The sequence below is a fragment of the Balaenoptera borealis genome (genome assembly GCF_965194805.1).
Source record: "Balaenoptera borealis genome assembly, chromosome: 13".
Lineage (NCBI taxonomy): Eukaryota > Metazoa > Chordata > Mammalia > Artiodactyla > Balaenopteridae > Balaenoptera > Balaenoptera borealis.
Genome location: NC_138870.1, coordinates 10,707,007 through 10,724,272, shown reverse-complemented (window position 1 = coordinate 10,724,272; position 17,266 = coordinate 10,707,007). Strand labels below are relative to the sequence as shown.

General features: G+C 42.4%; 1 protein-coding gene across 11 annotated transcripts in view; it reads left to right on the top strand.

The window, feature by feature from the left end:
* The window catches only part of DUSP16 (dual specificity phosphatase 16), a 126,230-nt gene that overhangs the window by 53,432 nt on the left and 55,532 nt on the right, over positions 1-17,266 (top strand). For all 11 annotated transcript variants that reach the window (XR_014232980.1, XR_014232981.1, XM_082348833.1 and 8 more), the window contains one exon: positions 2,819-2,982. Coding sequence is in view for 9 of the 11 variants with exons in the window: in XM_082348833.1 (XP_082204959.1) it covers positions 2,819-2,982 (164 nt within the window). In the remaining 2 variants the exon portion in view is untranslated. The remainder of the gene's footprint in view (positions 1-2,818; positions 2,983-17,266) is intronic.

Here is a 17,266-nt window from a genome sequence, read left to right as displayed (position 1 = left end):
GCCGTCAGTTATCGTGTTGGGTAGGTGTAAGATAGGCAAATAATGTATAGACTCTTTAACATTTATTATTACAAGAACTGCTTTGAGGGAAAAACTCACCTTAAATAACTGCATTATGCAATTAAGAGACTGAAAAGGACAAAACATTAATGAAATAAAATTATAAATCCTAAACAGTGACAGGCATATACGTATGCCAGTATTAACTGACCCCTTTTTTGAGATTGCCGTGGCTTATACTTTAGGTGTAGGGATTCTAATTTACTTCATTTCAGTAGATGCAACAGCCCTAGCACAGCATTTCCTTGAGTGTGAGTTCTACCAGCTAAGATTTTAAGAGATTTTAGAGGGGAAAATGGGACAGGAAATTCCATGGTCAAATAAGTTTGGGACCCTTAAATTAAATGAAAGTAAACTAGTTTCCTTAGAGATTTTTTTTCAGAGCTTTTAATATGCTTCTAATATGTGTGCTGTGAGTCTCCCAGGGAGACGTGATATGCAGTGTTTCTCTTACTTTTTGGACCAATATCCCGTCTGTCAGCTTCCTGCAGGATGCCAGCGCCCTGGAGCAGACTCTGGGAAATGCAGCCTTAGAAGCATTACTGTTTTCGCTTTGTCTCAGGTGTATCCTACCGAGGTGTAGCTGCAGATCAGGGGTGGAGGAGGAGGGTCCACAGACGAAGCTGGGAGCTCGATGTCGGATCACTGTACCATGGAGGGCTCACTCTGTGCAGGCACAAAGCACTCACGCATTTTAGCTAATTCAGTCCTCTGACAGCTCTGTGAGGGGGGTGTGATCATTATTCCCGGTTTACGGACAGGAAACTGATAGCCGGAGGGTGTAAGTCACTTGTCCACACCTGACAGCTAGAACGTGGGGAAGCCAGGACACAGACTCAGGTACAGGGGCCTGTGCTCGTCCTCCCTCCACTGTACGGTCGCGGGGCTCACGTGTGTGTGGTTTGTATGCCGTCTGTGTGTGCACGGGGCGGGCTGGTGGTGGTGAGAGAACAGCACGAAAGTGTGAGGTGACAGTGAGTTTTGTGTGGCTGGAGAGCGCGTTTGGAAAGGGCAAGAAATGGAACCTTAACGCTGAACAGGTACAGGTCCCCAGGGCCTCGTCAGTCCCACAAAGGAAGGTGGGGTTTCTGTAATGGAACCCCCTGCTCTTTCTATCGGGTTACCTTAAGAACTTTAATAAGCAAACTGCTTAAGAGGAAAAACAGTGCAGACACTTGGGTTGGAGGCTAGGGGTGCACACCTACGTTTTGCAGGTGGCGTGGTTATTGTCACCGACTTGCTGCGGTCCCAGCTCGCTGCACCGTGCGCCCCATGCTGAGCACGGATGGTGGACGCAGAGGATCATGCTTGCGCTGAACATAGTACAGGGGATAAAAAAGGGTGACACCTCCCCCGTCAACTCCCTGCACTTCTGCAGTTTTTGAGGGCATATTTTATATGTTTCTGGAAGCGCAGGAAAGGCTAATGGAATGTAGCTCAAGGAGATGGAGATAAATATTTAATGAGATTTTAGGGTCCTTTTTAAGATTTTATTTTATTTTTTATTGGAGTATAGTTGCTTTACAATGTTGTGTTAGTTTCTTGCCATATAGCAAAGTGAATCAGTCATATGTATACGTATGCCCACTCTTTTTTAGAGTTCCTTCCCATTTAGGTCACCACAGAGCACTGAGTAGGGTTCCCTGTGCTATACAGTAGGTCCTCATTAGTTATCTATTTTATACATAGTAGTGTGTATATGTCAGTCCCAACTAGGGTCCTTTTTAAGGCTTGATTAAAGAGGTAAAAATGAGGCTGCTCTGTCTTCTTAACAAGTTAATTGTTTTTTAATTTAATAGTATTAAAAATATACACATATTCCCTATAATCCAGATGTCTTTGGTTCCGAGTTTAGATGTAGTGACTAGTGAGGGTCTGGAGAGTGAGGGATTTATCTGAAAATGTATCAGAATGTATTCAGTTCTTGGGTTTGGATTTGGATAGCAAGGAGTATTTAGATTGGAAAACCCAGTGAAGACCTTGTTCATCTTTTCTTTTCTGAAAGGAGGTGAGAGTGTCTCCTTAGCCAATAGATTTCTCTTTATTAACAGGTAGTAAGATTGTGACCTGATGAAGATCATAGTGTAGGTCATTATAAGGACGGGACTAGAAAACACTGAATTCCTCTGAGTCCAGAAATCTTGCCACAAGGCGTCCATGTAACCTGAGCAGTTAGGGTCTGTCGGCCCTTGTTCACAGTGCTCAGCCAATGAACAGGAGACCCCGGAATCGGGGGTAATTATGCGACCCTCGATATAGAGAATATTTGTAAGAGTGAGGGGAGTATGTGGTATCTTTGAAATATAAAACTTACACACTAGGAAGATTTAAAGTTCATTCTAGAAGGAACTTTTAACTCTGTCAGCTTTATTTTGAAGAAGTCACATCTGGCCTCAGTTCATGTGTTTTTGTATCCCCATCTTGCATCTGTCTTGTCTTGGTTATCTGCTACTTTCAGTCCTCTGTAAGTCACACGACATAGGACAGGGAGCAGGGAGAAGACGTAGGATGCGTGAAGGTGAAGGGAGTGAGAGCAAGGGGGGCGTCATGTAAGTGCCTTCAGGGCCTGGGGTCCCTTTCGTGGGCTTGCAGAGCCAGGGCTGGTGCTGGATTGTACCCCAGGCCGAGCTGCTGTGGACGGGGGTCCACTTGCATCTGTGGGGTCTGATTGCTCTTTCCAGACAGCTGCATTGAGTAGTTAGCAAAAGGCTGGTTTGCATCTCTGTGCACGGCGTAACTGTACCCTGTCTGTCCTTAGGTGGGTTTGCCGAGTTCTCCCGCTGTTTCCCTGGCCTCTGTGAAGGAAAGTCCACCCTAGTCCCCACCTGCATTTCTCAGCCTTGCTTACCTGTTGCCAACATTGGGCCAACCCGAATTCTGCCCAATCTCTATCTTGGCTGCCAGCGAGATGTCCTCAACAAGGTGGGTGCTTTGAAAATATCCTTCATTGCAGGGTTTCTTGACAGCAGCTGGAGAAGCACTGGGTTGCCGGTGGGCTGTCCTTTCAGACACACGCACCCCGTGTTCTCAGTGCATCTCCCCCGTGAGCAGCCCAGCAGCCGTACCATCCTCCCCAGTGCCGTCTGCTGTGACGTTCTGATCGCCGTAGGAAGGCTAAGCTATTGTCAAGTGTGCTGTTCTTACAGGTCCAAGAGACCTGCGGTTGGGCACACCCAGGAAGGCTAATGCCGCCTAGATTATTTCACATATAGAAATGTATGTATTTACGGCAGCAACTAGAAAGGAACTCAGGTTGGCTTGGATTGAGGAAGATCTCATGATGACTCCTGGCTAGAGGGGCAGGGAGGGGGGTATAAAAGGATGGTGAGGACCAGCGCTAAGAAGATGCGCTGCAGGCGCCCCGCCTGAGGCCCCTCGGAGCAGTTTGGTTGAGAAAGAAGAGGGAGGACCATAAACCCTGGATGAAAAGGATGTGAGCCATTCTGAACAAGGTGTACCCAACAGAGGAGCCGTATTGATTGATTGAGGCCATTATATATAACGGTACACACATAACAGCAGTAGAACTAATATCCGTCTGTCTCCACAGCTTATATGCTCTTAACCAGTGGTGCTAGAAAGCAGTGCTCTAACTGCCTGGAAAGTGATTTGTCTCTAAAACCTCTTATTTACATCACCTCTAATTGAAAAAGCAATCAAAGATCTTAATTCAACTGCTGGTGATTTACAAGTGCTGCTTTTGGGCACTTCTGCTTGAGTAGCTGAAAGAATTGGGCTGATCGTAAAATAAGCTTCCAGGTGGGCTTGCTTTATTTTAGCACGTGGAAAGAAAAAACACCCTCTCTTTGGGCAGCAAGGAGGCATTCTTTTTGCTCTTTTTTTCTTTTTTGTTCTCAAAACTCCTACCTCTTCAAAATTTTGCCTGAACATTTTTGCTAACATGTCTGCTCTTTCTGTGAGGTATTTGAAATTTGATAGCTTACGCTTGCACTGAGCCTTTCTGGTGGGGTCACGATGTCTTTGAGCACGTGATTTTTATTAGTTCTCTTTGAGAGATAAGCAAACTATGTCACAGAAAACAAAATTAATTTCCTAAAGTCACATGCATCCCTGGGGCAAACCTGGAGATGCTTTATTTAATCCTTAGATCAGCAAATAAAACAAAATGAAATAAAATTCCTAGTTAAGGATCCTGTTCAGAATTACCCCCAGTAAAACTTCTAACCAGTCAGCTGGCAGGTGATTTTTTTTTTTTTTTAACATCTTTATTGGAGTATAATTGCTTTACAATGGTGTGTTAGTTTCTGCTTTATAACAAAGTGAATCAGCTATACATATACATATGTTCCCATATCTCTTCCCTCTTGTGTCTCCCTCCCACCCTCCCTATCCCACCCCTCTAGGTGGTCACAAAGCACAGAGCCGATCTCCCTGTGCTATGCGGTTGCTTCCCACTAGCTATCTATTTTACGTTTGGTAGTGTACATATGTCCATGCCACTCTCTCACTTCGTCCCAGCTTACCCTTCCCCCTCCCCATATCCTCAAGTCCATTCTCTAGTAGGTCTGTGTCTTTATTCCCGTCTTGCCCCTAGGTTCTTCTTGACCTTTTTTTTTTTTTTTTCCTTAGATTCCATATATGTGTTAGCATACAGTATTTGTTTTTCTCTTTCTGACTTACTTCACTCTGTGTGACAGACTCTAACTCCATCCACCTCACTACAAATAACTCCATTTCGTTTCTTTTTATGGCTGAGTAATATTCCGTTGTATATATGTGCCACATCTTCTTTATCCACTCATCTGTTGATGGACACTTAGGTTGCTTCCATGTCCTGGCTACTGTAAATAGAGTTGCAATGAACATTTTGGTACATGACTCTTTTTGAATTATGATTTTCTCAGGGTATATGCCCAGTAGTGGGATTGCTGGGTCGTATGGTATGGCAGGTGATTTTACAAGTAGTTGCGTTACAGGTCCTTGTTGTTACTTCTGACATTCAGTGCAGTGGTACCTTGATTTTGCTGCATACCTTTTCCAGGTTTAACAGATGTGTCAGTTAACAGCTGAGTGAGGCCTGCAGGGTGAGAGCAGTTAAACCGGAACCTGAAGTTGAGGTGCGCCGGGGGGCTGGTCGCTTTCTGTTTTTAATTGGCTTCTACATGTCTGTATGCTAAACAGGATAGGCACCTAGATGCCTTGAAAGGAAGTGGTTGTAGGGGGAGAATGGGTTTATGCAAGCTCACGGGGAAACAGCTTGAGCAAGGAGTCATTCGGGAAGACTGTGAGAAAGCTGCTGTAGAAGCTACCGACGTGCAGACTAGGGAGTAGTGAGAAGAGTGCTTTCAAAGTGGTGAGCAGAGATTTCTGTGTATGTCACCTCTGGATTCACTGTTGAGAAGAGTCCTAGTGCTGGAGGGGATCTTACAGATCACTTAGCCCACCTCCTTCATTCAATAATGAGGAAATCGTAATTCCAGAAATGTTAAGTAAATTCCGCAACGTCACCCCGCTGATGGGGTTTAGAACTGGATGTGCCTCTCCTCCGAAAAGAGCGTAAACTCCTCTTCCTGCTCCACTCTCTGGTTTAAACTTTCCAGGAGAAATAATGTGCTCTCTTCTTCTGGAAGATCTCCAGAGATGAAGATTTTATCATCTCCCCTAATAGTACGTTACTTTTTAGTCAAACTTAGAAGTTTCTAAGAACAGTCACCACAAGACCACTAATTTTATTAGTCATCTTCCTATTTATTTATTTATTTATTTTTAATAAAGTGCCACTGAAACATGTTAAAAGCATGTCAGGGAAATTTTCTGAGGAGGATAATAGTGCTTATCATTTAAAATGCTAGGCTCTTTATGTTACTGCATCTAACCCTCATAATAGGATTTGGAGGTAGGCTGGCTCTGAGTTATGTCACTTACTTACCCAAGATTTTGTGGCTAGAAAGTCATTGACCTCAAAGCTAGTGAGTGATAGAGACATCCTCAGACCCAAACTACTCTGGCTCTAAGTCCTGTGTTTGTAGAACACCAGAAATCCTCATCCTCTGGAAATTGAAATCTCTATAACAGACTGTTATGAAGGACTGACAAATCTTAACAGTCTATTGAATCACAGCTGAGATTTGTTTCCTCCTGCTTTTTCTACAGCATATTCTGTACCAGCACCATCCCACAGAAGTATAATGCAAGCCACGTATATAATCTAGAATGTTCTGATAGCCTTATTTAAAAAGTTAAAAAAAAAACCCAAGTGAAATTAATTTTAATAACATTCATCACCATATGTCTAGAATATTATCATTTCAACATGCAATCAATATAAAAAATTGTTGGCACTTTACAGTTTTTGGTACTAGGTCTTTGAAATCTGGTGTGTATCTTATGGTCTCTGCACCTCTCACTGTGGACGTGCCACATGTGCCTGTGCTTCCACAAATCAGGTGGTGCAGGTCAATACTCTCAGCATGTGATTGTTTTTACTTAGGTCTCAAAGACATAGCTCTTCTGGAAAAGACTTTAAGAAGGCACTGGTAGCAAAAAGAACGCTCTTCCTTTCCCTTCACATCTGTACTTTGTTTCCCACAATCTGTCCTCCTCTGGTCTTTGTACTGGAGTTGTATGGCTGTTACACTAACAGTGTACACTGTTCCACTAAAGCAGTTTGCTGGTGCCCAGTTCACATCTGACTGAGTGCGACTTGAACCAGAATCTCTAGTTATAATGGGAAAGACATAAGTTCCTGATGTTTTTTTCTCCTTTACCAGTTAAAATTTCGGATGGACTTTTGTTTCCCACTTACACACGGGAGGTATGATGGAATTCCCTACTGCGAGTAGTTCCTGAACCAGGACCTCTTCGGCTTCTTCACTAAAGCTGCTGTGCCCCCTCTTTCCCCATTTTAAACAGGGCGCAGTCAGCTTTTTGGGGGTAGCTTCTTATTTCAGTCTTCCAACGTGCACAGTTGGCTTTCCTGGGCTGCCTTGCTGTTCTGCCCGTCACCAGGACTACTGCCACTTTCTCTGGGGTTCTCGTGTGAGAGTTAGGCTGTAGCCCGGACACCGTATAGCCAAATACTGCTTTCAGGTTTCTCTGTGATCTAGGAAGACAAAGGCTCATGTCGTCAAAATGATCAGTAAAAGTATTTATTCAGGGTCCACTGTGTGTAGAACGCCATACAGAGTGCAGGGTGGTTAGACAAGATCTGTTCCTGAGACGGTAATTCGCAAACAAGGTGACTCAGGGCAGGAGCGAGAGCTGGCTCTGGACGGGGAGGATTCGCTTCCCAGGTCTTCGCCTCGCCAGCCAGAGCAGTTGAGCCACGTGACCGAATCTGCTTCTTCACCTGCAAACTGAAATGATTCCTGCCTCCTACTGTTCTCGTGAGGCTCCAGTGACGTGGCCTTATGCCAGGCACCAAGAGCAGTTCCTGGTTTATAGGGACACTGTTATTGTCACCACCGGGTAGGGTATACAAGGGTCTAGGGTGAGTGGTGGGTACACTGGGTGTGGCTGGCGGAGGAAGGCTGGCTGGAGGAAGTAGGTCAATTCTGAAGGCAAAGGGAGTGGCAAATGCAAAGTCACTCATTAAATTGACTTCAGAAAGAAAAATTACAACTCCTTTAGCTAGATTTGCAGTGCCTGTGTGATTTAATGGGACCTCTGTCCTCAGCCTAAATGAACATGGGCAACTTGACCAAACAGAGCAGCTGTATTAAGGCTGTATATTAAACTGTATTCCATATACTACTCCACAGTCTGTATCAACATAGCATAGAGCCCATATTTAGAAATTGGTCCAACTACAGGGCAAAGTTTATTTCATGGTTTAGGAGAAGGAAACTTAAAGGGAAAAAAAAAGTGAATGCAAATCATAGCAGTAAAATTAAGATTTATTTTTTGACTCACAAAAATTATATTTGAACACTTTCTTAATTGTGTTTTGAAACTAGAATCTATTTTTTAATTTCTTAGGGGGTAATCTTTTCTACTTTACAGCTGAACCCTTTTTTATACCCAGCCTGCTACATTCACTGTAAGTTCCCTACTTGAGGCCAATTAGGAGAGAGGACAGTTTGACTTAGTGAAAGATATACATTACAGGCTGGGGGAGTGGGCAGCAACTTTACTGAGATATAATTTGTATACCATATGATTTATAAGATATTTTTAATTGAGATATAATTGACATATAACATTATATTAGTTTCAAGTATATTAGTTTCAAGTAACATTATATCCAAGATTCAATATTTGTATATATTGCTAAATGATCACAATAAATCTAGTTAACATCTACCAGCATACATAGCTACTCCTTTTCTTTCTTATGATGAGAACTTTTAAGATTTCTCTCTCAGCCACTTTCAAATATACAATACACTATTATTATCTATAGTCAGCATGTTGTACATTACATCTCCATGACTTGCTTGTTTTATGACTGGAAGTTTGTACCTTTTGACCACCTTTACCCCTCCCCTCCACCACCTCTGGCAGCCACCAATCTGTTCTCTGTATCTATGAATTCAGTTTCTGTTTGTTTTTTAGATTCCACATGTAAGTGAGATCATACAGTATTTGTCCTTCTCTGTCTGACTTAGTTCACTTAGCATAATGCCTTCAAGGTTCATCCATGCTGCCACAAATGGCAAGATTTCCTTCTTTTCTAAGGCTGAATAATATTCCATTGTATACATAATACCATGTCGTCTTTATCCATTCATCTATCAGTGGGCACTTAGGTTGTTTCCATGTCTCGACTTTTGTAAATAGTGCTGCAGTGAATAAGGGGGTGCATGTGTCTTTTGGAGACAGTGTTTTTGTTTCCTTTGGATAAATACCCAGAAGTGGAATTGATGGATCAGATGGCAGCTCTATTTTTAATTTTTTGAGGAACTGCCACTCTGTTTTCCATAGTGGCTGCACCAGTTTACATTCCCACAAACTATTATTTTAAAAATAAGCTAAAGTAAGGGAACTAACATTTATTGAAACTCGTATATCATGCACCACTTTATCCTCATAACAGCTTTACAAAATAGAGATCATTAGCCCTGTTTTACAGGTAAGGAAACTAAAGCTGAGGGAGGTCAGGTAGCCCCTCCAAGGTCATTCGGGTACTGAGCAGTCACGTGCTGAGCCGGGCTCCCAGTTTTCTGGGACTGGTGCCCGTGTGCTTGTCCTGCACACTGAGTTCACCCACAGTAACAGGAGGGAGGAGGGTTTAGAGGCACGTGTGCTGGCAGAAGGGAAAGTGGTGGTAGAAGTTTATCAAAACTTCCTTCTGATTGTTTCTGTTTTCTCAGTGTAGATCATCCATGAGCAGAGAGAGAGGGTGAGGGAGGACATGTGGAGAGTCTGAAAAGAACGGGGAAGGGCTGGGATGGCATCCAGGCTAGAGGCCAGGTGAAGACCAGGGGCACAGAGTGCCCGCTGAGGAGCGTGACCGGAAGGGGGCCCGGCAGTAGCGTTGCTCAGTATTCTTCTCGGGCCGCGTTCAGCTGCCTGCGTGCAGGTGCAGACTCAGCGGCGACCCAGGTTCATCCAGGGCTGTGATCTTGCCAAGTGAGCGTGAAGAGGTGACGGAGGGACACAGTAATTGAGGGTGAAAGCGAGGGAGGGATTCCAGGTGACCCTCGGACAGTGCGGGGGTTAATCCTCGTATCGTTTATGGTCGGCCCTCCCCATCCGCAGGGCCTCTGCAACCTCAGTTTCAACCAGCTGTGGATCCTGTAATACTGTAGTGTTTACTGTTGAAAAGCATCCATGTATAAGTGGACCCGCACAGTTTAAACCTGAGTTGTTCAAGGGTCGACTCTGTAATGACTGGCCACAGAATTTAAGTTGGGCCAGGAAGGAAGGACAGACGTCATGAGGATGAAGGACGGAGAGAAGGCTGAATGAGGTCCTGGGGGGATTGAGGGGCGCCAGGAGTGGTGGTGGAAGACAGTAAGCTGGAAGGAAGGACGTGGCGTCCTGCAGCGCGTTGTGTGAGGTGTTATGGTTACTGGTAACGGCAGAGACCAGACCGGGCCTCGGGAGGGAGTGCTCAAGGTGAGGCGCTCAGAGAACCCAGAGGCCACGGTGTCGGAAGGATATTTGAAGGTCAGAGAAGAAAGATTATGTTATCAGTAGGAAGCATGTGTTAGCCGACTGAGCACAAAGTTGAGCTAAATATTAAACAGCATGAATGCTCTCTGGAAGCCTAAGGATTACGATGTTTAATGACGGGACAGAGTAGTATTGAGTTGTGTACACTTTACACAACACACTGAAACAACGCTGAATGAATTACGTAAATTCCTTAAAACGTGGTAGGAAGTCACAGACCTCCATCTCTGAGTAAAAGCAGTCATGATTCTATAAAACGAACCCGTTCTTCACACTTGTAGTTCCATCCCAGTTCTTGCTGTCAGGAACATTGATGTAAGATGCCCTCGCTGCCACTTATATGCCCGGCCATAAACATTATCAGGAGAGAAGGGAACAGAACAGTCACGTGACAGTCACGTGACGCCTCAGCTGACTGCAGCCCCTCCACCCACCCACCCTTCTGCTCTGCCGCCCTCGGCAGGTGGACGCCTATCTCCCAGCAGCAGTGGGCTCTGGGCCGTCGCAGGGCTACTAACCCCATTTGAACAGTCTGCTCACCAGGACGCAATTGTGTTTGCTCTCGGACCTGTTTAGGCCAATGTACTTGTTATTATAATGATGTACGTTAGTTAAAATATTGCATACACGGACGAAATACGAATGAGGAAAGAGAGTGGTTTTTCTATGACCTAAGCTAAATATTTTCAGAAGATTCAGGAAAGGGACTTCCCTGGTGGCGCAGTGGTTGGGACTCCGCACTCACAGTGCAGGGGGCCGGGGTTTGATCCCTGGTCAGGGAACTAGATCCCGCATGCATGCCGCCACAACTAAGGAGCCCATGTGCCTCAACTGTGGAGCCGGCGAGCCACAACTAAGGAGCCCACAAGCTGCAACTAAGGAGCCCACCTGCCGCAACTAAGACCCAGTGCAACCAAATAAATAAATAAATATTAAAAAAAAAAAAAAGATTCAGGAAAGACAGATTGCTCTACATTTTTTTCTGTCTTACTAGGCAGGGGAAGGCAGCTGTAGAATATTTAGGGGACAGTCATAATCTAGAAGATTCTGCACTGATTTATTGCTTTACTAGTTCTTGCTCTTTAAAGAATGGAAAGTATAAGTGGTAGATGCATTTGGTTGTGATTTTCTTAAGAACTCCAATCAGCTAACCTATTTAAAAAAAAAACCAAGGTCCTGCATCAGAAATCAGTGAATTAATGTACATTTATTTGTTTTGAGTTAAAATGTTTTACGCATATTTGTAACATTTTTAACGGTTTCATTTCCTCTTGTAACTCATTTTCTCCACTGATGTATAACTACCATTTTTTTCTCATCTCATTTTGTGGTTAAATTATTTTATTATCACTCTATTTCAACACATTCATGTCCCCTCCCCCCTTACATCAGTTATCTAAAATAAAGCTACTACTTAAATGCATCTTTTCGTGGCACACTGTTTTATATGTGGAGAATATTGTTGAGACATAAATAGCGTTGTAGGCTTGGATGACTGATGTTTCTTACGTGAGGTCAGAACTGCCCCTTTTTCGTGTTTCCTTTCCGTCGGGCCATGAGCATTGGGCACGTGGCAGCAGCGGCGTGAGGCTGGGGGACGTGCACGTGGGCCGCCAGGCCTCAGCCGGGAGCAGCAGGTGCCGGTGTGAACACGGCAGCAGGGCCACGCTGTGATGCCCGTGGCTGCAACTGAGGTGACAATCAGGGAAAAAAGAGGTAAAATAGGACTGATTAGTCTCCTCCAATAGCCATCAAGTGTCCTGAGTTGCTCCGAGAGTCTCCTCAGAGAAGTCCATGCCCAGAGGGTTGCTCCTTTATTTCCTAACTGGTTACAGTGAAAAAGGGTGGAAAAGGATGCAATTAAAACTTTATATTCTGTTACTTCATTTGGTTAAAAAGCAAGTCTGTATGTAGGCCAGTTACTTTATTGCTCCATCTAATTTGCTTTAAAAAGAACTTCAGTAGAGTATGGCAGTTAAGAGGACAGATTCTGGAGATGAATATGCTTGGATTTGGATTTCTATTCTGGACCACTTGTTAGCTGTATAACTTTGGAAACATTACATAAACTCCCTAAGCCTCAGTTTCCTCACTTTAAAAAGGAGAAGAATAATAGTATCCATCTCAAAGGGTGGTTGTGAGGATTAAATGAGACAGTCCATTTAAATGCTTAGCACAGTACCAGGTACATAGTAGGCATTCAGTAAATGTTAGATGTTGTTTATTAATGTGTACCACGTGCCATAATAGTATATTGTTAATATAACATAGCACCTGTAGCAAAGGTGCCCAACAAATTTTTTATTGAATTTAGGTTTAAGTGGTCATTTCTACAGAATGTAGACTATTAGGCTAATTGTCAGAAGTGTACATTGTTCTAGACTTTGTGTGGGGAAATCACATTTGATGGTCACTACTGACTTGTCTCACGTTAGTGTTGTCCTTTGTGAGCATCGCCTGTGGTCTCTTGTGTAGAGTAGGTAACGCTGCCCACGTCAGCCTCTCTCCTCAGAAGCTCCTTTGTCTTTATTATCAGACTACTTTTAATTTAATAGATCTTTGTCACACTGTTGATGGAAAGGAGAAGGAAATGTAAAAAGGTTCCTTTCTTTACGGAGCGTTCATGAGAAAGCCCTGGAAGACTTTTATCTCCAGTAACGCTGCCGTTCTTGCGTGGGAAACACTGTGGTGATCAGACAGTGGTAGAAAACAGTGTGACCTTCGCTCGTGTACAGACGTTTAAAAGTTGTAAACACCACTGAGATCTAACGGGAGCCTACGGGACCTTCGGAAGGCGAGGGTCAGTCACTCTAAGAAGCTCGCCTAGCTCCAAAAGCTATTTCTTGACTCTGTCATCTGATAGCTGAGAGGGCTGCACACCTGATCTGGATTTACTCAGTCTACCTTTTCTGTAAAACAATATATTTATTGCGCAGAATGTGGTAAATGAAGGGATGAGCGAGTTGGCAGGAGGCTAAAATAGGGAGAAAATGACCAACTGTCCTTCGGGGAGTTGGAGTTGGAACAGATTTGTAGAGGAGGTAGCATTCCAAGAAAAGGAAGACGTGACCAGAGTTGCTTAGAAGAGAATGATTTCAGGCCAAGAACATTTCCTGAGAGGCAGCAATGGATGACTAAATGAAGTGGGTGGTATAGAAAATGGAAAATGGTGGACGGGATGTTAGCTGAACAAACACGTACTGAGTGCAGCTATGTACCTGGTGCTGAAGGGAGAAAAACAAGCAAGCATCAGGCCAAGATCTCACTACTTCACTGCTTAATAGGAGAGACAAGAGTGAATCTGCTAATGATAACACGGTGTGCTCGGTGCTTTACTAACAGCATGTCCAAAGTCCTGTGGACGGGCAGAGAACAGAATGGTTAATTATGCACCAGTAGAAGGGGTTCATAGTAAGGTTAACTTAAACAAAGTAGAAAAGTGGAAGAGTCATCAGGAAGAGGAACAGGGCCTGCTGAGCTCAGAAACGGTGTGAACAACATTGGGGAAGGGGGATGCACATGTGATGGGATTTGGAGGTTGTACGGGACAGGAGCAGGCAGTGAGACGTGATGAAACTAAGTGTGGCTAAAGCATGTAGCTCGTGTTTAATTACAAGAAAGATTACTCTAGTTGTTGTTTGGAGAGGAAAACACTGCAAACGTCAAGAGCTCCCTGTTGGCTTTTTTGCTACCATGGTGAGGGCTTACCACTGAGCAGCGACTGGGAACAGAGAGAAAGGGTGGACGGGAGGGGTGATACCAGGAGGGTTTGGCAACATTAGGATGGGGATGGTGAGGAAGAAAAAATGGGATGAAATGATCCCATTTTCTAGCTCAAGTGTCTGGGTGGATGTTATTACCAAAAACCGGTTTTGGATTACAGAGAGGAAGCAAGAATTTGAGGCAGAGAAGGGAGAAAGTGAATGTACTGTGTTTCTGACACTTTGAGTTTGAAGGTCCTGAGGAACATCCAAATAGAGATATCCAGGAAGCAGCTGGAAATACATGACAAAAATTAAACAGGGTGTGTGTGTGTGTGTGTGTGTGTGTGTGTGTATTTATTAAGAGTCATCAGCATGTAGAGGTGATAATTAAAACTACGGAAACAGAGTCAGCCCTCAGAGAGAGTATTTACAGCCAGAAGATGGCCTAGGACTGTGTCTTAGAGAACAACCAGCATGTTCAGTTTGGGAAGAAAATGTTCTCATTGTGTGTGCATATACTCTGAAGTCATAGCACAAAATAAACAAAACAAACAAACAAAAGTATTCTAGCATACTCCCAAATCTTGTAAATCAATGCACTTATTCATGCATTTTGGGGATTACATCTAACATGGTCATAATAAATTTACATAGTTGCCAAGGAGGGGAAAGTCATAGTAAACTGTCATGGTTTTATTTTCTGTTCTTTGTTCCACTTCTCTCTCTAGTAATGAAGATAATAGAGAATTGACTATATTAGTGATGTGTGATCTTCTAAACAGCCTATTTTGCCCTTAAAAAATTCTGCTTTAAAGCCTCAATAAATTTAAGAAAACTGAAATCATATCAGGCATCTTTTCCGACCACAACGCTATGAAGCTAGAAATCAACTACAAGAAGAAAACTGCAAAAAACACAAACACATGGAGGCTAAACAATATGCTACTGAACAACCAGTGGATCACTGAAGAAATCAAAGAGGAAATCAGAAAATACCTTGAGACAAATGAAAATGAAAACACGACCATCCAAAACCTACAGGATGCAACAAAAGCAATTCTAAGAGGGAAGTTTATGGTGATACAAATTTACCTCAGGAAACAAGAAAAATCTCAAATAAACAACCTAAACCTTATGCCTAAAGCAACTAGAGAAAGAAGAACAAACAAAACCCAAAGTTAGCAGAAGGAAAGAAATCAGAGCATAAATAAATGAAATAGAGACTAAAAAAACAATAGAAAAGATCAATGAAACTAAAAGCTGGTTCTTTGAAAAGATAAGCAAAATTGATAAACGTTTAGCCAGACTCATCAAGGAAAAAAGGGAGGGGGCCCAAATCAATAAAATCAGAAGTGACAAGGAAGTTACAGCCTACACCACAGAAATACAAAGGATCATAGGAGACTACTGTGAGCAACTATATGCCAATAAAGTAGACAGCCTAGAAGAAATGGACAAATTCTTAGAAAGATACAAGTACAATCTCCCAAGACTGAACTAGGAAGAAATAGAAAATATGAACAGACCAATTACCAGTACTGAAATTGGATCAGTAATTTTAAAACTCCCAACAAGCAAAAGTCCAGGACCAGATAGCTTCACAGGTGAATTCTACCAAACATTTAGAGAAGAGTTAACACCTATCCTACTGAAACTATTCCAAAAAATTGCAGAGGAAGGAACACTTCTGAACTCATTCTATGAGGCTACCATCACCCTGATACCAAAACCAGACAAAGATATCACAAAAAAAAAAAATTACAGGCCAATATCACTGATGAACATAGATGCAAAAATCCTCAACAAAATACTAGCAAACCAACTCCGGCAATACATTAAAAGCATCATACATCATGATCAAGTGGGATTTATCCCAGGGATGCAAGGACTTTTCAATATCCACAAATCTGTCAGTGTGATATACACCACATTAACAAATTGAAGAGTAAAAGTCATATGATTATCTTAGTAGATGCAGAAAAAGCTTTTTTTGATAAAATTCAACATCCATTTATAATAATAAAAAAAAAACTTCTGGAAGTGGGCATAGAGGGAACATACCTCAACATAATTAAGCCATATACAGTAAACCCACAGCTAAGATCATACTCAATGGTGAAAAGCTAAAAGGATTTCCTCTAAGATCAGGAACAAGGCAAGGATGCCCACTGCTGCCATTTTTATTCAACATAGTTTTGGAAGTCCTAGCCACAGAAATCAGAGAAGAAAAAGAAATAAAAAGAATCCAAATTGGAAAAGAAGTAAAACTGTCACTGTTTGCAGATGACATGCTACTATACATAGAAAATCCTAGAGACGCTACCAGAAAACTACTAGAGCTCATCCATGAATTCAGTAAAGTTGCTGGATATGAAATTAATATGCAGAAATATGTTGCATTTCTATACACTAACAACAAAATATCAGAAAGAGAAATTAAGGAAACAGTCCCATTTACTATCACATCAAAAAGAATAAAATACCTAGGAATAAACCTACCTAAGAAGGCAAAAGACCTGTACTCTGAAAACTGTAAGACGCTGATGAAAGAAATTGAACACAACACAATGCAAAGATATACCATGTTCTTGGATTGGAAGAATCAGTATTGTTAAAAGACCATACTCCCCAAGGCAATCTACACATTCAGTGCAATTCCTATCAAATTATCAATGGCATTTTTCACAGAACTAGAACAAAAAAATTTTTTAATTTGTATGTATGTAAACACAAAGACCCCGAATAGCCAAGACAATCTTGAGAAGGAAGAACGGAGCTGGAGGAATCAGGATCCCTGACTTCAGACTATACTACAAATCTACAGTGATCAAAACAGTAAGGTACTGGGCACGAAAACAGACACACGGATCAACAGAACGGGATAGAAAGCCCAGAAATAAACCCACACACTTACGGTCAATCTATGACAAAGGAGGCAAGAATATACAATGGAGAAAAAGTCTCTTCAGTAAATGGTGCTGGGAATACTGGACAGCTGCATGTAAAAATATGAAATTAGAACATTCTCTAACACCATATACAAAAATAAACTCAAAATGGATTAAAGACCTAAATGTAGGACTGGAAACCATAAAACTCCTAGAGGAAAACATAGGCAGAACACTCTGCCATAAATCGCAGCAATATCTTTTTCGGGCCGTCTCCTAGAGTAATGGAAATAAAAACAAAAATAAATAAATGGGATCTAATTAAACTTAAAAGCTTTTGCACATCAAAGGAAACCATAAACAAAACAAAAAGACAATCTACAGAATGGGAGAAAATATTTGCAAACGATGCTACTGACAAGGGATTAATTTCCAAAATATACAAACAGCTCATACAGTTTAATATATATATATATATATATATAAAAAACCCAATCAAAAAGTTGGCAGAAGGCCTAAACAGACGTTTCTCCAAAG